Source organism: Diadema setosum, chromosome 18 (assembly GCF_964275005.1).
Source record: "Diadema setosum chromosome 18, eeDiaSeto1, whole genome shotgun sequence".
Taxonomy (NCBI): Eukaryota; Metazoa; Echinodermata; class Echinoidea; order Diadematoida; family Diadematidae; genus Diadema; species Diadema setosum.
In genome coordinates, this window is record NC_092702.1 from 31,719,926 (window position 1) to 31,743,951 (window position 24,026).

Below are 24,026 nucleotides of genomic sequence, written 5' to 3' on the forward strand. Positions count from 1 at the left end.
CAATAAGACAAGTGGGCTGATGATGATAGTGATTAAATCAGAAGAGAATAGACCTGGAAGCCCGACTGTTGTGCTATGCTACGCAGTAAAGTAAAGGTAATGAGCATTACTGAGTGTAATTTCGAGTTTGTTCATTGTCCATCAGGGATGGTAGGACCTACATTTTGAAGGGCCGGGACCAACTTCGGGTCAGTTTTCACACCCTATATTCTTTTTGAAAGCATGGTCAACCTTTTTGTAAACTTGACAGGGATTTACCAAGAAATAAAATGGTGGAAATGGACACCATGCCCTTTATGGAGATCCTGCAATGCTCCCTAAGCTTGCTAAGTCCTTCTTCGGTAGTGGGTCTACAATAATAGGCCCTATATACTCCAGGGCCTCATAAGAGGTGAACTTGCGACAACCAGGGGAACCCCGGGATTTTGCCCAAACCCTCTCTACTGGGCTTCGATTCAATTTTGTTTATACAGTATACTACTACAAAGTGATACCAATATAATGCCCAAGGCTGAAAAGATTAAAATTATCTCATTGATATTCCCATGCCGCAACAACACAGTGTAACGTGTATCTGGATGCTTGATAGGGAAAGCGCAACATGGGACAACCGCATCCCCCTTCGAAAAGAAAGTCGAAATATGAAAAACAAACAAACAAACAATAACAACACATGAAATCTCATGACCCTATATAGAGTTTCGCCCCGACATTTTTCTTTTTATTTTTTAATGGGGGGGGGGGGGGGGGGATAAGAAAGAAAAGTCAGGGCGATACTCTCAGGGTCATGAGATTTCATGTGTTGTTATGACACCCAAACCTGCATTTGAGAAGAATTTGCTACATCCCTGTATATTTGTATTTTTTTTTTACTTTCTTTTTTTCTCCGTGTTTCGGTCATTTATTTTGTTGGACCCTTGCTCCTCATCTCAATCTTTAGCTCGATTTTAACTGGGATCTATAACGCTCAAATAACAAGCTTGCTTTTAAGTAGGTTTCTTCATATTTCTTTAGCATTCATTCTCAGATTCCAACTTTCATAGATCGACCATTATAATTATGATTGATATTATGTTTGCAGCTGGATATCATGTATTTCATTTTGTAATATTATGCCTCCTAGCTGGATATCATGTATCATTTAATTTGTTATATTGTTGATGTATTTTTTTCATCAAGGAAATATGAAAATAAATTGAAATTGAAATTGTATTTGAATTGACCACTGACCCTTGACCCAACCAACCACCAACCACGAACACCAACCCCAGCCCATGATAAAGGGGTCAAAATCTATGGTTGGGTTGCCAGTGACATGCTTCTGCGACGATTGCTCCCAATATGCCCATCTGCAGTGCACGCCAAGCCAAACATAATTCTACCCGCAAATGTAACCCTAGCCTAATCCTAATACTTGCCTAAACCTTACGGGGCGGTGTGTGTGTGTGGGGGGGGGGGGCAGTATTTGTGATGCCACTTCCGGGTCTTCCGAGTTTCAAGAAGCAAGAAAACACGAAGAAAGAAAGAACGTTACGAAAGAAAAAAGGGCCTTCAGCGCAGATTTCCGATTCGGGTGCCACTTCCGGGGCAAAAAAAAAAAAAAAGGGGGGGGGGGGGGACGGGGCCCAAAGTGGTTACACCCTGTGGTCTATGGTGTAATGTTGAAAAAAAAAGTGGGGGCCCTCCCCCATCCCCTGTGCCGGTGCGGCCCGAGCCTCACTCGCCGGCCAACAGGTTTGTGGGGGTAAACGCGCTATACGGGGGCACGCAGAGCGAGTCGCCTTGTTTAAAGGCTAGTGCGGCCCCTGCGGGGGACAACAAAAAAACAACAAAATTATGATAGTATTTGTAATCATCGTTTTGCCGAGGCCCTATTATCGACTTGTACGGTAGACATCGACTTTTCATGATTGTGATTAGGGACACACCGAATCGTGAAAATGAAAGATACCTGACGACATCCCTGCTCCGAGACCTCGACTCCTCAACGACGAACTGGGGCAGTCACTCAAAAGTAGCTCAAAGGCAGAAGGTCGCTCGTAGATTGATCGATGCGATCCTTTGTATGCGTATCGCGTTCGTACGCTCTGCGTCTGTGCGCATCCATACAGTACTGATTATCATTCGCCGGGCACGTGTACTTGGGTAATACACACACAACGGAAAATTTACATGTGTCACATGCTAGTACTACAGTAGTTGCGATCGGGCACTGTCGGTCCGCGTTCGCATCCGCTTGCGATCTTTCAGATTGTTGCGTCACGGGTGCGTCGCGTGCACTTTCGTTGTACTGCATGCGAAACTACTACATGTACAGTACTGTCTTGTCGGTTCGCGTTCACATCCGATTGCGATCCTACTGATTGTTGCGTCACGAGTGCGTCGCGTGCGGAGTGCACGTCAATGGGAACCTGCATAGCGCCTCCCCCGGCCCTGCATGTGTACATATTGTACACACTCAATAAGATCTTTGGTTCACTCATCTACCTAGAACTTGTGCGACCAGAGTTCATGGAGAAGAACAAACCAAATTATTCATTAACCATTGTTTTTCTGAATATGTCTTATTGTGATTGTCGTGTTGGTCAATGTTAGTGTCCGAATTGCGTCATGACTCGTGGACAGACGATCAGCCTGTGTTAGATTAGCGGTGTAACCGGTAAGAATCACAGAAAGGGGAACCTCACAGAACGTGCCGATCACCGACCGAGCAGGCAGGCCACCAGGCAGGCAGCGCAGGCAGGCAGGCAGCGCAGAGAGACTCTTCGCTTCGCACTGTAGCTCCGGTGCTCTGCTGCTGTGTCATTTCGGAACAGGAGCTACTGTACTTCGTTCGACGCTTTAGTGTTCTTTAGTAGCCCTCAACAGCCATAGTAGCTACGATCATATCATACGTTTATGAGAACTTGCTGACCTTCCCGCAGATAAGATGTCTGGAATTTGTCGCATTTTGGTGTTTACAAGGTCTAACGTGAGACCGTCGCATCAGTCGGACATCGTCGCGAAGGCAAGAAGAGGCATCAAGATATTTTCGCCGACAAATACAATAACTAGACCCAGGTCAAGATCAACAACGTCACATGGGTGCAAAATTGCATCAACCCCCTCAGGTAACACAAACGAATTTGAAGAGACATTTGATAGCACATATAAACGCCTACACACACAGGTTGGACGGACTTGAGTACATTAGTCATTATTGATTATTGCCATTGATGAAGGAATAGATAAAGAAATGCATTTGCATTTGATGTACCGGTACGATACCATAATCTTGCGATGCTGTTGATCATTTAATTTATCATGCTTAGACCTCTATATGGTTCAGATGACAAAAGTTGGCACTTCAACCTTTTCTTTTCTAACATGGAGTCAGATATGCAGAAATATCGACAGAATATAATGATAATAGATCTATACTAGACCACTACCTGCATAGGAAATTCATAGGAAATTCATGTAGCGGACAATGGGTTTTTGTAGACTGCAGTATAAACAGTTTATAACATGGTGGAGCTCATGGAAGTTGATGCCATAACCCATCATATGACTACGCCTTTTAGAGACCCAAAAGGAACTGTACCCGATACTGTACATGTATATTGTTACATTAAAAAACCAGATATTATTGCGCGCATGAAATTCTTGTGAATTTCTTCTAGTATCGCCCATGTGATTATGAATCACTTTTTATCGGCTTACAGAAATACAAAAGACGTACAATGTATGTACAATATAATTGAGAGTGATAAAACAAAGAGTATGTTAGCTGGTTTATGACAATTATGCCAGCTTCAAAATGAACTAGATCTATAATGAATAGTTATATGACAAAGAATCCCTATTTGTTTCTTCCTTTGTGTGCAATGTTGGATCAAAGATGGTTTGAAGAGTCTCTTGGTATTCCAGTGGTGGTACTGTACAATTGCAGTAATGCTCTCTTCAAGAATAGAGCCTGAGCATGCCAGGTATTGTCGCAAAAATTTGCAGGATGCAATGCCTTTTTGTTGTAATTAATGAGATCACCATTCCTTTATAAACCCAGAAGAATCCCGTTCCTGCCTCCTACACCATTCATGATCATGTACTACAAGTTGTCCGCTCAACCAAATACCTGGGTGTCCATATCGATTCAAGATTGAATTTCAACAATCATGTGGATACCGTCACCAAGAAAGCCAATGGTACTCGAGCCTTCTTCTCACGCAACCTACGTCATAGCAGCCAAAAAGTCAAAGAAGCTGTCTACACAACATTCATCCGACCAACTGTCGAATACGCAGCGACTTCATGGGATCCGCACACACAACGGAACATACACAAGCTTGAGCAGGTTCAGAGAAGTGCAGCTCGATTTGTCACGGGCGACTTCGAAAGATCTAGCAGCGTCACAGCCATGCTGGATCATCTCAAGTGGCCTCCGCTGCAGGAACGTCGCTCCCAAAATCGTCTGCTGATGATGTATAAGATCAGATATCACTTGGTTGACATCCATTGGCAGACTTACCTGACCCAGCTCTCAACATCTACCAGAGGACACTGTTCCCGATTCACTATCCCCCACACCAGTACTACAGCGTATGCCAACTCATTCTTCCCACGCACCATCCGGGACTGGAACAGCCTGCCTGTTGATCCTGCCACATACCCATCCCTCATCGCCTTCAAAACTGCGCTGAGGGAACTCTGTAGGATGTAACTCTTCATCCAGAGATTTTTACTCGCACCTGTAAATATTTTCACCTGATTTCAAATTTCTGTTGCCCCGGTGCAGCGTATGCGCATGTTCTCGCAGTGCGTTCATCCTCGACCATTTGAGGGCAGCACTTTATCGGAAGAAGAAGAAGAAGAACACACAGACAATGGGCATAAGTGTTCCCAGAAGGAAGGGCATATTCAACGTGAATACACTTTGATTTATTAGTCATCAAAATGGTACCTTTAAGATTGTAGAAATGGTTGCAAAGAGTTGAAACACCATGAATGTGCTGTACTACTCCTGTACAGCTGTAATTGTCATACATAACATTCTTGGTTAATCCCTGGAATTGCGTTAAGATATGTCTGTATCTTTGCAGACAATATTGTAGTTTGACACATCTTGTGCACAGTTTTGTTTTTTCTCTTTTTTTTTTCAGATAAGATACATTTTTATTACTTCCTTGGTAATGTTCCAGTCTCTCTGTTCATTTCTTTGTAATTCCTGCAGGTCTGGTTTGGTCTCCTAGGCAGGGTGCCATGTACACTCTAGGTCACGACCAATGTCAAGCTCACAGTAGTAATGGTCATCATTTACCATGCAGTCCAAGGTATGTGTTTTTTTGTTTTTGTATGAATATGTTTGTAGTCTCATACATTTTTTAAGACAAAGATATTTAAAGAGTTATTCTTATATTTAAACACCATTTACTAATCACGAGTTCCTTGGTACAAATGATAAGTGTAGTTGGTTAATCACATTTTCAACCGCAATATGATTTCGTCCGTCACTTTTATGCATCATAGTGCTATTATTTGAAAAGGGTAAGCTTAATTTCAGTGTACCAGTTTCTATCCACTGAACTTGGGTGTATAGTAAATAAGACTGATTTATTGCTGAACATATTATTTTTTAAAGCTGTAAAGATACATATATGTGAAATATGTGGACTTCTATTATTTTGATGCTTTAGACACAGTACAATACAATTTCTATAACTGTTGTGACAGGAATTCATATGTGGTAACTCGTGGTTTTCCTTTACTACTGTTTTCCCTTTCCACTTCATAACTTCCAGGTGCTACTCAACATTTTTACTACACAGACACCATTTCACACAAAATATTAGCGAAATCTCAAACGCAATTTCATCATTCCATGGCTGGGAATCCCGGGGTCCAAAGGTCACTTCAGGTATTTATTCATCTCATCAAGCCAGTTTCTTAGAACCGAGCCAGCGCCAGCTGTGCGCCCGTGTGTCGATCAGCATACGAGACTTTCACCAGTCAGCCCAGCTGTACGACTTAGCAGACCCCGAGTCAAAGGTCGAGAAGACGGTGAAGGCGATAAAAGACAAAAAGAAGAAGGAAAAGGAGAAACAGATAGAGGACGAGAAGCAGCAAATGGAGCAGGCGCCGATGGCGGAGGAGATTCCAACAATGATACCCGAGGTGATTATGATTCCAAAGAAACCTCTGATGGTCAGGATCAAAGATGAGGTCATGCACTACGTCAACGGCTTCAGGCTCTTTTGGGTTGACATCACCATTGCTTCCAGACATCTATGGGAGCTCCTGAATGGTGGCTCCTTGTCAAGGAGGGAATACAGACAGGTAAAGTGGTGGAATCCAAGATTTGAAAAGAAATAGTATGCATTTTTTTATTGATTTTTGTGTGCTTAGAAGCAACTAAGTACAGATTTTTAAACCTGTCTGTAGCGGCCACCTGTCTATAACGGCCACTCTTTTCATCTTCCTTGGGTGGCCCCTATATAGACCGGTTTGACTGTATTAGATTATATTAATTGACCAGATGGCTACATGAATGAAAATGGTTGCTGTGGCCAGTGCATTACTTCTGGCAGAATTCAAATGTTGTATAATATGTGTATGCATTAGGTAGTTTACAACATGATGAATATGAAAAGTTATTGCAATGCTTGATATGAATTGTTATTAAAAGCACAGCTTGCCTCTGTTGGCTCAGAACACTATTTTCTTTTCATTACGACAGAACTGTGGATGTCATAATCAGTTAATTTTAATTGTTTCAACTCCAGCCACTATAACCAGTTTCAACATAGGAAACTAAAAGAAGAGAAAGAAACAAAAGTGTTGTGAGTCATCTGTTGAAAAGCTTCACACGATATGCCTGTACAATATATACTAAAAGATAGCCATCGATATCTTTTTTGTCTATGAAGACCTAGCCAGACACTGGCCTGCCTTCTGCCGTCATTTGTTTTTAACCAGTTTTATATTATGAGCCTTTGTGTTGCTCTTGTCTTTGCACCTACAGTTCACACGCACTGCGTCAGACCTCTTCCGTCTTGTACCATTCAGCGTCTTCATCATTGTTCCGTTTATGGAGTTTCTATTGCCTGTGGCACTGAAACTCTTCCCCAACATGCTTCCAAGTCACTTTGAGACCAAGTCAAAGAAGGTAACCATATTAGTTTCCTGATCATCATGAGAAGCATTTTTGTGTCTAGCTGCTTTCTTTTTCAGTTTTAACCAAAAAAAAGTCCAAACAAGCAAATAAACACATACCTAGGCAAATTAGCTAAAAGTACTCTTTAAGAAGCTGTACAAAGTGTGAAATGGTACATAAGATTTTGTATTGAAGTCTCATTTTGGACTGCAAGCAAATGTGAAGAACCCACTAGCACACATTTTTATACATGATGTAGTCCATATGTAGTCCAGACGACTGGTGCAGATCAATCTTCATTGCTCTACTGAAGAAAGCAGGAACCACCAAATGTGAGGAACACCGAACCATCAGTTTGATGAGCCATTTAACCAAGATTCTTGTTCGTTTGCTAATAAACCGGATTAGAGGTCAAACATGTAATGAGATTTCACTGTAGCAATATGGATTTGTTCCAGACAGAGGAACACAGAATGCGATCTTCGTCATTTGCCGCTTGGCAGAAAGAGCAATAAAGAAGCAGCAACATCTGTATATGTATGTTTTATCGACTACACGAAGGCGTTTGATAAGGTTAAAGGGGAAGGCTAGTACCTGATCAGTGGGAATCAGTGCAAATGCTGGGGAATGATTGTTCCAATCCTTGTGGATTCATTTAAGAGTACATTATAATATCTACTGTTGTGTGAAAATCATTTGCTTCAGAACGGTCTCATATTCAAGTAATGTGCAGATTAATGCCCCGTCACTGACCAGGGACGCTTACCTGGAAACATTAAACTGCACATTACTTGAATATAAGACCATTCTGAAGCAAATAGTTTTCACACAACAATAGATATGATAATGTACTCTTGAATGAATCCCATAAGGATTGGAACAATCATCTCCCAGCATTTCCACTGATTCCCACTGATCAGTTACTAGCCTTCCCCTTTAAACATGAAGAATTGTTCAAGACACTCGACGAGCTAGACATTGATGATGAAGATAAAAGGTTGTTGGCAGACCTGTTCTGGAGGCAATCAGCTGCAGTACAGCATGATGGAGAAGTTGGTGATTGGCAGGATATTGAGCGAGGTGTGCGACAAGGATGTGTCGGTTCGCCATACATGTTCAACTTATACACAGTCAATTATGCGACAGTTGGACGAATTACCTGGCTTTGCAATCGGGGGCAGTCAACTCACAAACGTGAGGTACACCGATGACACGGTGATCCTAGCTGACAGTGCAGAGAAACTGCAGAGGTTGATGGACGTTGTCTCCACAGCAAGCGAGGAAAAGGGGCTATCGATTACATCACGAAATCAGTAACCATGGTCTTTAGTAATACTGCGCAGCCACCTCAATGTTCGATAAAGAGAGATGGACAAGAGCTGAAGCAGGTGTCATCTTTCACCTCGGTAGCCTTCTGACTTCAAACAGCCGCTCAGAACAAGAAATCAAGCGTAGAATGGGCATTGGAAAGACAGCGTTTCAGAACATGCACAAGGTGATGATGAACCGCAAATTGTCCATCGCCACAAGGAAACGGTTCTTAAAGACATACATATGGTCAGCTATGACATACGGTGCAGAGACATGGACAGTTAACAAACCGATGAGACACAGAATAGAAAGTTTCGAGATTTGGTGCTACAGGAGAATGTTGAAAATCTCATGGACAGAGAGAAAATCAAACACAGAAGTACTAGAAATGGTGTCGGCTGAACGTGAGCTGCTCTTGACCATCAGGAAACGCCAGATGCAGTTTTTGGTCATGTCGTGAGGAAGAGGCAAACGGAACATCTAGTCCTGACTGGATTTTTAAACGGAAAGAGACTCACTTTCCTTTCCGCAATGGCTGGATTAGCTGGCGAGAGAGGATCTACATTGCTGCATTTGTGCAACGGTAGAGGGAGCTGGAGGAGGCATACTGCATCAGTGATCGCCAACGGGCAGTGACGTCCATGGCAGAACAGAGAGTCAGAGTCCATATGCGATTTATCAAAGTGCTACTCGAAGATCAGTTGATGCTATTTATGATGTGACTATCCCCTGCTTATGTCTGGCAAGTGAATATTTAGTAATCTGCAAAAACATTTGCCTTACTGAGGAGTGTGTGAGATAATTAAGCAGCGAAGGTGTTGTGAAAGTCTGTCATCCACTTTTACTGAAAGTATTCAGTGGTTTCCTTCGATACAAGTACAGCATGTCAACTTCATTTCACATTGCTATGATTTTCTTTTTTGCGGAAGTGCAATTTTTTTTTTTCTGGCCAAATCTATCGGTGAGGAATGCATTTGAATTCTGCTGAATATTTGCAGGAGGAGCGTCTAAAAAAGGAGCTGAAAGTGAAGCTGGAGATGGCAAAGTTTTTGCAGGACACCATCGAAGAGACAGCACTGCACAACAAGAAGGGTAAGAAGTCGTCAGAGAGTGCCCAGCAGTTTGTCCACTTCATGGAAAAGGTGAGCTATACAATATACTGGTATCCTTTTTCCAGCTGTATTTTTTAATGGGTAATGCAAGTGTACTGCTACACCTGGAATTTGCCCTTTCCCCTTTGTTGGGAAATTGCCTAATCTGATTTGTCGGAATGGTACAACAGACTTCTATTCTCTTGTTGCAACTGTTTTTTTTTTTTCAGATTTATGGCATCATGCACAGTGGTATGAATTTAGGTGAACTTTTCTGGAGGTTTTAATTGTGCATGGGGAAGACCGTATTACAGATGTAGACTTAACAGATCAGATTTTTCAGATCTGTAGATGTAGACAGACAGCAAAGATTGCATCTTTTGTGACTGATCGTGTATATCATAGATTTGGAACACAGGATCAAGCCAACACCATGGAAATTTTGAATCTCTCAAAACTCTTTGAAGATGAGCTGACGTTTGATATTGCAATACTGTAAAGGTCTATATTTTTGGATGATTAATTTTTTGCACTGAGCGGCTCAAAAAACATATTTACAGGTTCCTTAATTTGCATTGCGCAATTGTCAACCCATTCAGAATGTGCAGAGAAAATTGTAAAGCTATTTTTGTGGATTTTAGAATTTGTTCTAGCCAAAAGTAGTGTGTAATATGTGAAAATTAATGCACCACATAAATTTCTGCCTTTACAGTATTGCATTGGCAGACAGCTAATTTTGCAGTTTGTGACTGCTGCCATGTCTGTCACAGATTAGGGACACCGGCGATCAAGCCAGCAATGAGGAAATTTTGAAGTTCTCCAAGCTCTTTGAAGATGAGCTGACCCTGGATAATCTGTCTCGAGACCAGCTGAGAGCCCTCAACAGTCTGCCTTCGGCTGCAGACCATCGGAACCAACAACTTTCTCCGCTTCCAACTTAGGATGCAGCTCAGGTCCCTGATGGCTGACGATAAGGTAGGCCCCATACCTCACCAGCCCTATTCAGCAGCAATACCAGGCTGTTTAGATTGTGTCGAATACTTGATACATTCCTGTAGATGCACGGCAGTAAGTTATGCCAATCTGTGAGCTTGAATTTTTTGCTTTGGTTTATAATGCCATGTGGGGCAGTTCAGGCAAATTTTGAAGTCATTTTAAAGCAATCTATTCAGACAAACCTCAAAAAGAAGAAAACGGGTAGATGAAGATTGTCCGTGTGAAAGTATTGTGTGCCTCCTCAGAAGTCATTATAGTGTATTTTCTCAAGTTTACCCTTAAAGGTTTTCTTTTTTCTTTTTTTGCGGCAGTTTTAAATGCACTCTTCTTTAATGGGTATGTATCACATTAAAAAATCCATGATTGGAGGGCATTCAGAGGTATTGTGTGGTAATTCACGTAGAATCAACGGAACACTCATTTGCCAACCATTTGCAAAGATGCGTAAAAAGGAAAGTCAGAATTATGTTGCAAGCTATGGATTTATGTCTACATGATACATTTTGCTGGCAGCTAAGTTTTTTGTGATAGATATAAATAAAGTCAAAGCTCAGGATTACAGGAGGGAACTGTGAAACCTCAGTGTAATAATTGGTAACATTTCCTTGTTGTTGTTTTTTTTCTCAGCTAGTCATTGATCAGTTACCCTTTTCTCCTTGATTGTGCTATATATACTTTCATTTCACAAGTGCCACATATTTATCTTACATGCCCTATGAATTTCCTGAATTGAGTTAAAAAGTTTTGGTTCTACTCGAGCGGGTGTCTGTGATTATTAAGTACTGTGCTGAACGTCCGGTAATCCCTGCAGTCAAGAGAGGCAGGCACAGGAGTCTGTTTCGCCCCACTGTCTTTACACAAAGGAAATGTGATGGATTAATGGTTTCTTTGTAGTTTTGCTCCGCGACCTCACATGATGTTTTAGTCTGGAAGGTGTGGCTAGCTCATAAAAGCTCAGCCAGCGTTGAATGGCACTGATGACAAAAATATACCAATAACAGCGGTATGGGTAGTGCTGGAAAGCTGAGTTGGCTGTGCTGTACATGCTTGAATTTTATCATTGTACTGTGAATAATTCACAATGTCCATTTTGTGCAAAAAGTGGCGGAGGACTGTCAAGCTTACTACTATGAGTGTTAAAAGTAACTTGTGCTTGTGAAGTTTTGAGTGTTGTTGGAAAATATACAACAGCAAAAATAAAAATCATTTCTTGACAGCATAAAAGCCAACACCATACAGTCTTTCTGATTTCACTTATAAATCGGAAAGCATAGAAATAAAATTAATACAAATACACTGGATTTATTACATGGACATTCATAATGTTCCCATTTGGTGAATACCCATTGGTAAGTGTGAATTTGCGATTGAAGATTGATTGGTTCAACGTCATGAAGATACTTTTACATCAGCACATTTATTTTGAACATGATACACAATCAAACTGGAAATCAATGAGACCATGCAAATTAAAATTTTAGAAATTAAATTAGAAATTATTGTCAACTCATTTTTCTTTTCAAAATATCAGACGTACAGCTGACTGTTGTACTGTGGGTGTTGGAATTTATAAAGTAGTGACTTCTTAGTTCCAAATAGCAGAGCATTGTTTGGTTAATAACTTACTGGTACTAATGAAGTATAAACAAGTTTTTCAGTTGTTTTCCTATTTAAAAAAAAAAAAAAAAAAGTTGTGAATTTGCCAATCCCATGTTTACCAAAAGCTGACAGCATTAAAATGTGGCTAACATGAGAAGTCACATCAAGTCCACTGTCAACAGTTATAGATACAAAAGGAAAAAGAGAAAAAAGCAAAAAAAAAAAAATGGCTTGCTCAGCTCTGTAAAAGATTGTGGACTTCCTTTGTACACTTCTTAATGTTCACCAGATGACAATTAGCATCAGGTTTTGCATCTTTTGATCAAGTGACCTCACGTGGGAAATAAGCTATCAACTCTGTGCTATTATTCTATAGGAGCTTATTCCTCCTGTGATCAGTTTAAGTTCCCGAGACGCTTAGCTCATTGACATAATGTATTTATATGTGAAGCAAAACATTTAGATTAAATATGTAAGATTGAGAACACCTAGACTGAAAAAAGAAGAAGATGATTCTTACGTTAGTATTGTGTCAGTGCTAAAGACTTAAAATAAAATCAGCATCCCCTTGTCTTGCCCTGCCACAGATGATCAAGAAGGAAGGTGTGGACTCCCTGACGGAGGCTGAGCTTCAGGTTGCTTGCCAGGCCAGGGGGATGAGGGCTCTGGGGGTACCCAAGGAGAGACTGAAGTCTCAGCTAGAACAGGTAATATGACAACTTGACTATCACTTGGCTTCTTCTGGCTTGAGTGAGCTATTGCAATCACTCACTGTCCAGCGTGTGTTGTTCATTGTGTGTTGTCCGTTGTGAGTAAACTTTGTACATTTTCATCTTCTTCTTGAAAACCCCATGACAAATTTTCACCAAACTTGGCAGGTAGCATCCCAAGGGGGATAGGATCTCAATTTGTTCAAATGGGCACCATGCCCCCCCCCCCCCCCCAAAAAAAAAAAAAGAACAAAGAGCTAAGATAGAACTACAATTAATACTCTGATTATGAGTGTAGTTTCAAGTTTGTTCATGGCAGGTTTAAGGGTGCACCCCCCCCCCCCCACCTCCCCACCGTGGATCCTGGGGGAGGGGCAGGGAAGGGTGCAAATGGGGCCTAAATGACACATTTTCATGCTTTTATTGGAATCCTATGGTGGATTTTCATCAAATTTTGTAGGTAGCATCCCTAGGGACAACCCCACAAATCTTACAAATCTCCTTCTCTCAAACCATAAGTAATGAGTATAAGCTTACGCTATGTGTAACTTAGATTAGTGACTGTAGTTTCCAGTTTGTTTGTAACAGATCGGGGGGGGGGGGATGGGGGGGGAGATGACACTTCTGTAAATAATAAAGGACATGATCTGAAGTATGAAGGAATAATAATTCCTCGGATGATGTTACTTGAAGCTTGATAATATACACTGTAAACATGTCTCACTACCACTTAACGTATTTTACTGTCACTGCCATGTGAATTAAAATAAAAGACTCATTTGTATGGTTGTGCTATATCATGTAAATAGCATGAAATAAAACGAAAGTTAAAGGGGAGACTGTGCAAGTCACTCTTGTTCGCATTTGAATATAAATTTTATCCTCTCTATGCAATAGCTTTAGATTCCCATTGTGATTGTGCAATCGTAAAAACATTTTGTTTGAATACAATGTATTTGTGTGTATTTTCTTTCTGAAAGAACAGAGTGTAAACTACCACCCTTCTGCTTTTTTATTACAATCAGAGATTTTCTTTTATCTGCTTATGTTCCTCAATGAGAGTGCCTTTATCTTGATAAAAATGGTCAATGAAAAATATACTTTCTTGTCTTTCCAGTGGCTAGAGCTGCATATCGATGAGCAGATCCCCACCTCCCTGTTGCTGCTCTCAAGGGCCCTCTACCTCCCAGAACACCTGTCCACCGAGGACCAACTCCAGGCCACTATTGCTTCCCTTTCGCCAGAAGCGGTAGGAGCACCCTCATCTTGTCACACAGTCTTGTCTGTTGACAATATGCAAACCATGATAACCAGAGGACGGCACCAATTGTTCCATATTAATTAACCCTGTGATGTTGCAGTGTTATGTCTGGAAGAAGTAAAGTTGCAAATTGCATCCGTATTTGATCTGGTATTTAGTTTCGATACTTTCCCATTTTGTTGGTAGCCAATATTGAAGTATGTCATTTAACTTGTGAGATCATGAATGACACACATGACTCAAGTCTCATAATGATAAGCACAGTTACAAATTTTTCTCATCATGTGCATAAGTATTTCTCTTTTATATGAGAAGATTTGCTTGTTTTGTGCCACCTCGAATACAGAGTTGGTAATCTATTCTTGCTGGTTTTCCTTAATATACTGTACCTTTGTTAGTGTCTTCTGTCACAGTATTGGTTATCATAATCTTAATAATAAGCTGATACTTATGGTAGGATATATTCATTTAGTGAAAGTGTCCTTTATCTTATTTTCTTTTTTTTACAGTTACAGTAACTGTACATTGACATATCATAGAGGAATACAAATTACATTCAAAATGATTGTCTTCACCCTGTTCTCAGGGCACGACATTAGTTGTGGCAGGGGGCCAAGAAAAAATTCATGTTGGACCACAAAAATTCCATCAAAAAGGCTATCTTTTGGTGGCCTGATTGGGTATCTGAAGTTCCAAATGAATTTTTGTATATCCTTTTATGTCGGCCCACTACATTTCTTTTTCAGGCCACCAAAATGTCAAATCTAAAGGTTTTAGAGGCCATAACGGGCCACCATTGCAAAAGGTTAGTGTTGAGTCCCGGTTGTGTGAACTTCATTCTTTCATCTCCTGTTTTCGGTACGTACATAGGCTGATGAGGCCAAGGTTAAGCTGGCAGAGATGGAGGGAAGCAAGATTGACAACACGGAGCGGCTGAAGATCACCAAGAAGGAGGAAGAACAGATCAAGAAGGAGAAGGAGGAGAAGAAGATGCGGGAGGAGATGGAGTTACAGGAGCAGGAGAGAAAGAAGGTCAGTGTGGAGGAGGGAAGATATGAAGGTGTAACATTGCCGCCAGTTAACAATCCAAGAATTATCTCCTTCGAGAGTTTCTTGTTCATAGAATCAGAAAGGTGAAATCATTCAACATGGCATTCCTATGGACTCCTTCCAGTACCTGTTAGGTTGTGTGACTCTATCACTGGTTGTGAAAGTATTTTGATGTATTTTTCTTTTGCATGAGCAGTTAGTGATTCCACTTTTTTCTCGAGAAAGAAATGATAGGAAATTATGGTTCTGGGTCAAGGTCACATTTCTGGGAAATGGCTCAGACAGAGAAAAGTCATTTCCTTAGTGCAAAGTCAAGAAAAATAATATTTTGGTCGTGTCTGTGCTGTTCTCGCTATGAGATCTACCAAGTATGTTGTGTTAGAAGATATCCTCTGCAATAGGGCAGATCCACCTCAACAGGACAAATCCACTGTCTTTTTCAAGAATGCAAGATGAGTAAAACATGCAATTTGTGTCAGTTGCATTATATGACATCAACTTTCTTGTAGTGTCCGTTTCTAATTTCCTAGCATTTTCTGTGTCTGTACAAGTGAAGAAAAGTAAGCATTACAAGAATGAAATGATTTCTGTGTTTGGTTGTTTTTTGGTATGTTAGGCTGAGGCAGAGAAGCTTGAAGCTGAGAAGGTAATCCTGGCAGAAACAATGGTGGACACAGCACCAATAATTCAGGACACGGCTCCGACAGTTGACGAACAGGTTAGTTCAAGTCACTTTTTGTGCCCACACTATCTTTTGCAGCACATCTGCAATGATTTGATGGAGGATTTGATTTAAGAACGTATTCATTCATTCATTTATTTTTTTTCACAAAACAAGCTATATGTCCATTTTGGCTATTGTCATTGACGCAATGATGTAATAAACAGACAGAGATTACTTTTTCATCATGATTGACTTAATTTTTGTACCTTTAAATATAGTATCATTCAAATGTGGATATTGTATTCATGAATATTGATTTGTTTGCCACTCTCATGTACTGAATATAAACATGTACAAATATATCAAGTGTGATATTAGACTACACTGGGTAGAATACAAAACAAATGAGCTTGAATTCCAAGTTCAGAAGCATGGTTCGTGAGGACAAACTGTTTTGTTATACCCAGTTTAAGCATATAGATTTAGTGCTACACTGTATTATGTAAAGGAAAGATTGTTTTTATGTTAATTGTCTGCCATTTTAAAAAGATACTTTGTGAGACCATTTTTTTGAATGACCGTAATAATTTGTAATTTGTAGGTTCTATTGTTGGTTAAATTTTTCTTGCTATTTCTAAAGACTTTGGGTTACTTGATGGAATGTGTGGATGATTGCATCACTGTGTGCAGGTAACCAAAGAGGACCTGGCGGAGTTGGGTGAAGTCTTGACGGAGATCGCCAAGGAGAAGGACGCCCTCTTTGAGGAGAAGGAAGATCTGGAAGAACTGAAAGAGGATGTGGAAGAGTACAAGGAGGTAAGAACCATCTGCGGTCTCTTCTGAATGAATGGTTGAAAGGGTAAAGAGTCTGTGGCAAGCTTTGGAAAGAACACCAAACCAAATTGTCTGTGGTATTCTTTCCATGTGTAATGAAGTATCTGCACATTATTAGGGGCCCTAAATCCGCCACCCTGCATAAAATTGCTTCAAGCACACTGAACAAAAATGTGTGGGCGGGACTGTGTGCAGTATGCTTGAAACTTTGCTGGGTTACCACAACCAAGCAAATTAAGGTAAAAACTGGCCAGTTCTTCTTGAAAATCTTACATTTGTTAAAAGAATATGTGTTATAAGTATCATCACAGTCCCCTGCACACATCTTTTACGTGCTTTGTAGTGTATAGGGGCGCGAGGTGGCGAGGTGTGGGCCCCTTCCGTAGTGCACAACTAATTGATGTCGTTCACGTTTGACAATGATAGATACAAATTTTTGATGTGGATCATTGAACTTGTTGTTCTATTGGAATCTTCATCATTTTTCCTGTCAGTAGGAATTCATAGAATTTCAATGACACAGTGTGAACGAATTATGCACAAATGTCTATGGTGATGTGCAGGAAACTCAAGTTACGATAAATTAGATATGCAATGTTTTCACTTTCTGTGTTGTGTTTTTATGTGTGTTTCTGGATGGGGCAGGGTGGGAGGTTGTCTTTTCTCTTTGTAACTCTCAGGCAACTGTGGCGACAGAGTTTTTGTGTAAGCCTTAGCAGTGGAGAGGCATTCAGAGTAATGCTGCATTGAATCCTCATTGCGTCTTTAAACTCTCAGGCAACTGTGTGGTCTACATGTTTTGCATGGGCCTGTGTAGTGAGAGACGTTATGAGAAATGCTATATTAGATTGAAGCAGAGCTGAAGAAGGGATTATGCAACAACACCCATTGCCATGTTGCTTTATTAATCAAGGACATCCTTTCAATTATGTTTCTTATTAACCTTGAATTTTCTGTTGTATGATGATTTCTGTGCATTCACTCTCATTGTCTCCCTCATGTATTTTATTACCACTCGACCAGGATTTGGAAGACTTGAAACGTGAGACGGAAGACGTGGACATGCCAGTCCTGATGGAGTCCAAGTCTTCAGTGAGACTCGGCAAACAGGTAAATGCTTGTCTTATTACAGAAATGGCATTAAAGAAGGCTTCCAATATTACATCGTATATGCAATAATGTACAAAAGTACAAAAGCTGTTTGTATCCGCAGCATGAATTGATAGTACTACACTGTAGCACAGTACCCGTACTCTGATCAAAATGCACATGCGCCTCCAGTGACAGAATACGCACAGTAGGATGGCTTGAGAATTGTGTTTAATGTGTGGTGCTGGTGAGTGGCATGATGAACCGAAAGGAAAGGATCATTGAATTAAAGCACCTTAAATCTATTAATATGATAAGCATTCTTTTGCAATAGCAATATACACAGACAAGTCAAGCTGTTTGTATCTGCGGCATGAATCAGTACTTGCAGTCTACTTTAGCACATTGTCCATACACAATTCTCCCTATTACACTTAACCGTATAAACTCAAACAGCAGCAGCGCTGTTTAATTTCTTTAACAACGTGTCAACAATGCTGTGCTGATGCATAACGCAAGCTCTATTTGATCTTAAACACGAAAAAATATGGAGCTGTATTACAATCTTCAAATTACCTTAATTTTATGGATTTTCTCAGCAATTGTTACATGTTGGGGAAAGAAATATGCAGTTATTAGCTTTAAAAATGCACATATCTATTGTGAAGCGACAATGTTGTAGTCATGATAAAAAGGACAAAATTAGATGCGATGATGGCATAGACCGGGAATGCACAAGTTGGCACCAAAAGTGTGACCGGCCTCCACATGTTGAGTGTGTGTGCGTAAGATCACTGTATTTATTTGCATGTAGCATACAGTCAGCTTGTGGACCTGCCCCCCCCCCCCCCCACCCCCACGATTAGTGTTTAGACTCTACATTTAAATGTGATAGGAAGAATTCTAAATGCATGTACGCATACACTGTAATTGACAGAATATGTGCATTACAATGTATTATAAACCTTTTCTGTGCCAGTGAATCAAATGTGCACAAATTTCACACACAGAGCTATGGACAAGAAGATTAATGTGGCACACATAGAGTTAAGAGAGTTATGCTTCTTGTGTGTTTTAGGTGGGTCGTATGATGAACCGTCTGGAGAGCATCGTGTCCCAGCTGGAGGCCCAGAGGGAGACACTCCACGAGGAGCACTCTATGCTCCAGGAAGACCTCGAGGCCAGGAAGAAAGAGCTGGATGATGCTGACTCATCGGAGGAGGAGAGGGATGCCCTCGAGGCCAAGATGCAGCAGAGCATATCCAAGAAAAAGTAATCCTCTCATTCCTTCATTCCCTTACTCCACTGCTGAAGTTAAGCCCCATATAAAGTGTCATCACACTTGAGGAACATATACTCCTTGAACAATGTACTTCTTGAACAATGAAATACTTCTGTCACCTATTTGGGAAATTTATTTTTTGCATATGTCTCTCAGAATTTTTGTTTTTTCAAAAAAGTTTGAATTTTTTTTTCGTGAGCACACCTCACAATTCTGTCACTCCCCGCTCCCCCCCCCACCCCCGAAAAAAAAAATGATAAAGCAAAACCCAAATATGCTTTTGTGTGCGATACAGACAAAAAACAAAACAAAACAAGATTTTCTTTTTGTGTTTGTTTTGTAGAATTTCATAATATTTGGATAATGCACATTGATATAACTTTGATTGTGTCTGATGTTGCCTGGAAAGGATGGAATCAGTAGTGCGGCGTAGTGGAGTATGCATCCAAGAACAAAGTTTGCTTCTTCAATGTCCAAATTAAAATTAGCAATGTACATATTAACAATCTAGCACAGTATCCTTCGATATCACACTGCAACTCTACTCTGGTTCTCCTGCCGCATAAAACCCAACCTGACAGTGATGCCCTGCAAATTAGGGAAGCTCCCCCCCCCCTCAAATTTTTGTTCTCTTCGTCTCCCATTGATAATGTACACATCCAGGAAAAGTATGATCCGCGTTGAGGAGCTGCTGGATGCCATGCGAAAGTTTGGCAAGGTTTCCGACGAGGAGAAGCTAGAGCGGATTGCCGATGTCCTGGATGAAGACCATGATGGAGCTATTCAACTGCAAGATGTCCTCAAGGTCGGTGGTGACCCCATAGAGAAAATTGATTCTGTGGAAATTTTATTAATTGGAATCTGAGGATCTATGTCTGTTTGTATTATGGGATTTTAACTCATTGAGGATGGACTGATTTTGCTTTAACAGGCTTTTCCCATAGACACCTGCCTGAGTATTCTCATGCTCGTCTTCAATGGGTTAAATGTCAATTGTCATTGTCTTATCTATTTTCTGTTCAAAATATGTGTTCTCATAAAATTTGAACTTGTTTGTTGACTGGATATGGTTGGGAATACATAAAGTGATTACATAAGTAGGTGGAGCTTTTGCAAGCATGGAGTGTAATATTAAAGGGCTGTCATGATTGAGCTAGTAGTTAATATGTCAGAGATGGATATGGCTTTAAGGGGGACATACAGAACTTACTCGCTGTAAATAAGGTTATTAAAATTCTAATGAAAATTAAAAAAATCTATATATAATTTTTGATATATCCCAAATTTAGGTGAATGCTTTCTTTCAGTGTGTTTTCTTGTGCCTGAAAAACTTTTTTTTTAAAAATCTCTAAATATTGTCAAGTACAATTAAAATGAATGTTAGGTGTTGAGTGTTGTGTCTTTGAATTTAATCAATTGTACTGTCATATGTCATATATATTGTGAGGTGTTGTTGTTGTTTTTTTTTACAAATTTAGTGAGTTGGGTGCTAGATACAAATTTAAAACCATGCAAACATGAATGTACATTACTTTCAGTATTGTACTCCATGATAAGGAATTAAACCACTCACGAAATTGTCAGGAGGTCCTGATTTGAGAAAAATTAGACCGCTATTCAAATGTAGGGCATATACAGTATTCTAAAGGATGTGTACTGCCACAATGTTCAAGTGCATATACAGAGATGTTGTCAACTGTGTTTCTCCTTTAGGTGATAGAGACTATTGCCAAGGAAGACATCGCTCTGAACACAAGGCAGATAGGAGAAGTCATGGACCTCCTCTGTCGGGAGGAGATCATGGAGGAGCTTGAGAAGGACATGGAGCGGGAGGAGAAGCTCATCATGGCGGAGAAGACCGATGAAGCCGAGGCGGGGAAGAGTTCGTCATAGTCTGTCTGTTGCCATGGCGATCTGAGGGATGCTGCCATTGGCTGCTCTGCTGCGAGTGTTCAGAGGCCTGTGGCCTGCCTCGATGGCACCGGGCCTTTCACATGTCGGCTGCATCTCTTCATAGAGAGCATCTCTGTCCATTGAGACAGTGACCCAAGTGGTTGCCATAGTAACAGCATCATTTTGTGACGTAGATTCAGAGTGGTGAAATGAGTTTTCAGTCATTCAGTGTCGTGAATGGTATATAGTAGTCACTATTTTCCCTTGACTGAGTGACAATCAGAAAGGCATATTGTCATGCAGACTGCATGGAATCCACTTTGCATGTTCAGGTGTGGGGTTATGGTGCAATGGAATCTTGAAGAACTGTCACTAGTGCTGCCTATTTTACTCAAACAAACCCATGTGTATATGCTGAGTCATGACAGAAGCTTCTTTCCTTAACCATAATGTGTTCTGTAGAAACAACAGAATTAAACATTTAAATGGCAAATTCATTGGGAATTCTGTTTACTTTCTATGATAAATAGTATGATAATAGATACAAAAAGTATCTATGAAATATTTTAGTATTTAAAAGTAACCAAAATACGCATCGAGAAATGCTTTTTCCACATTTCTCTTTATTTCGCTATAACAAAATTTACATTGTGATATGTCATACATCAGAGTGAATCAACTTTGTTTTCACTGGAAATTTGAATACGGTATGATATGAACAACTTCTGTGTTCTACCAAAGTTTCATCATTTTTCATTAGCAAGTTAGGGAGAAAGATGGGGATGAAATTTGGAGTGGGGGTTGTGCCGCCTAATAGCAATGGCAAATGCTGAAACATGTGTGAATTATCAGGTAGAAAGTTAGACCATAGCCCTGCACCTGTATGACAAGATTTATTTCTCAGTGAGGGTGTACTCTATGTAGCAGTCCGCTATATTGAGTGCAGATCTGCAGGGAAAGTCATAAAATTTGCTTTACCAAACTCAAATCATCCATACCCATACAGAGTCTGTTAGTAACTGTTTCAGTACAATACAAAGTCTGTCAGGTGTACATGTACATCAAAGACTGTACTTTTGATGTGCTGTAAGATGTACAGTATTTATGACTTGTGGTCATTACAACTTGCACGGCAAATAGCCTGTTGTTTCTGCAATAGTAGAAGCAAGCACTGCAAGTAAGAAGAGGTTTTATGATATGTGAATGGGGTCCTTGCTGCAGGGAGGGTAATGTGATATTCTAGTAAGATTCTATGTTATCTATGTTTTGAATGAAACAGGAGCACAGAACTCACAGTAATATATGCCATAGTTTAGTAGTTTAGAGATAAGTTGGTCCACAAAGTGGAGATCATTGCACATTCATACATGTAATATTTTGCCGCAAAGTCTATACACAACATCCTTGTACTGAGGGTAACAACCACATAAAAATCAAATTTGTGTTACCAGTGGTACCTTAGATCTAACCATGTATTCGAACTCTGCTGCATTTTTTCTTTCTCGCACAATTTTAAAGATACCATTAACTCTCAGAACTGGGGTATTGCCAACAGAAGTTGTTGCTTTTTTTTTTGGAGGGGGGGGGGTGGGGTCTGATGGTAGAAGACACACATTTTCATGAAGGCTTGGGTAAACTGTGTTTATGTCAGGGAAAATGATGATGCTTTTCTTCTCCATCTTTTATTAATATAGCAAGATCCAAATTTGAAGAAGTGTCGTAATACTCTCTTCCTTGTTTGCCAGTATTGACCTGGTCGCAGAATGTTGCAAAACTGTGTATTCCGTGGATGTATCTGATGATTTCGTATTTTTATAATGTGTATATAATAGTAAATAGAGTTTTATGGGGAAATCAACATAGCCAGAGTATCACAATAATCTCCCAGAGGGTAATTAACCCTTTGCGTGCCACATTTGTTTCCTGACTATAGGTTTGTGTGTAAAATGTGTGTACATTTGACTCATTGGAAGAGAAAGGGTTAAGGAAGGAAAAAGCTGGAAGTTTTAAGTCTTTCTTTTATATTTGTTGTCACTTAAAGCTGTGTATGCACTTATACATACAGATCTACAAAATATTCCTGATTCTGCAGGAGTGTTCATGAAAGATCCCCCCCCCCCCCCCCCCCCCCCCCCCGTGCCCTTACCAGAGAATATAACAGCCTCCCTTATTCAGAAATTATTTCAGCCTTGTGGCTTATTAGATGTATATATATCACAAAAGTATCTACCTAATTGCTCTCCGGAATCTCCCTCGATTCAAATTAAATGTGATTGGTGGCAGTCATTGACATAAAAATTGCATTAATGAGTCCAACATAGGGTTATGTAACAAAGAGAATCTTTGTCAATTCAAGCAGTTGGAGTTAGACATAGATGTTTTTGCAATCTTCAGAGAATCACTAGGAAACATACAAATGACATTGTTTGATGATTGAAAACCAGTCTATAAAGCAAAGTTTGGATGTAAAAACAGCTACGAGGTCCTAGGCATTCGTATGTGCACTTTCTCCTGGAGTGCAGTCACATAAAAACAGAAAATGGTTCCCATATGAAGCCTCAAACTCTTGCAGCATTTTTTTAATCGCTTTTGTTTGAATCAGCATTTTTTTGATTGCTTTTGTTTTAATCATTTTTACAATGTATTATTAATCTCTCATGTGAGTATAAATCAACCAGGTTTTTCCTTGAATTATCAAACTACTGTTTCCTGCATGTATGTCTATGATGGGCCAATAATAAGAGGAAGACTGAAGTGCTGCAAAAAATGCATATGTTCCAGAATGTAAGTTTTTTAATTCTGAATCGTTTGGTATACTGCTTGTGTTAGCACTCATTCCCTCCAACATAGCAGTTCTCGGTTCTAAGCACGGCATTTTAGCTGGCGACAAACTAATCGGCATACAGAAACACAGCGCGATCCAAGCTGCCTCTGTATCGTTGATGCCAAGGCATAAGCAATGACTGGATAATTGCTTCATTCTCTTGTTATTTTGCCGAGTAAAGATGGAAATATAGACTATAGATGGAAATATCAATCATCTGAGGTATTTTCTAACTTTGAAGAAGCTGAATGACATGGAAGATTTGAGTCATTAACTAAGGAGAGTTTTACCTC

At 40.2% G+C, this 24,026-nt stretch overlaps 1 protein-coding gene across 1 annotated transcript; it reads left to right on the forward strand.

Annotated features, from left to right (window-relative positions):
- The first annotated feature begins 2,929 nt into the window (after window positions 1-2,929).
- Window positions 2,930-21,320, forward strand: LOC140241455 (mitochondrial proton/calcium exchanger protein-like). Its single transcript, XM_072321184.1, is given in 17 exon segments — window positions 2,930-3,007; window positions 4,046-4,688; window positions 5,210-5,309; window positions 5,778-6,312; window positions 6,998-7,141; window positions 9,439-9,582; window positions 10,302-10,421; window positions 10,423-10,506; window positions 12,714-12,833; window positions 13,954-14,085; window positions 14,968-15,129; window positions 15,764-15,865; window positions 16,502-16,627; window positions 17,669-17,755; window positions 18,813-19,006; window positions 19,680-19,821; window positions 20,730-21,320. Coding segments are annotated over 17 exon segments (3,093 nt in total). The 3' UTR covers window positions 20,910-21,320.
- The last annotated feature ends 2,706 nt before the right edge of the window (window positions 21,321-24,026 follow it).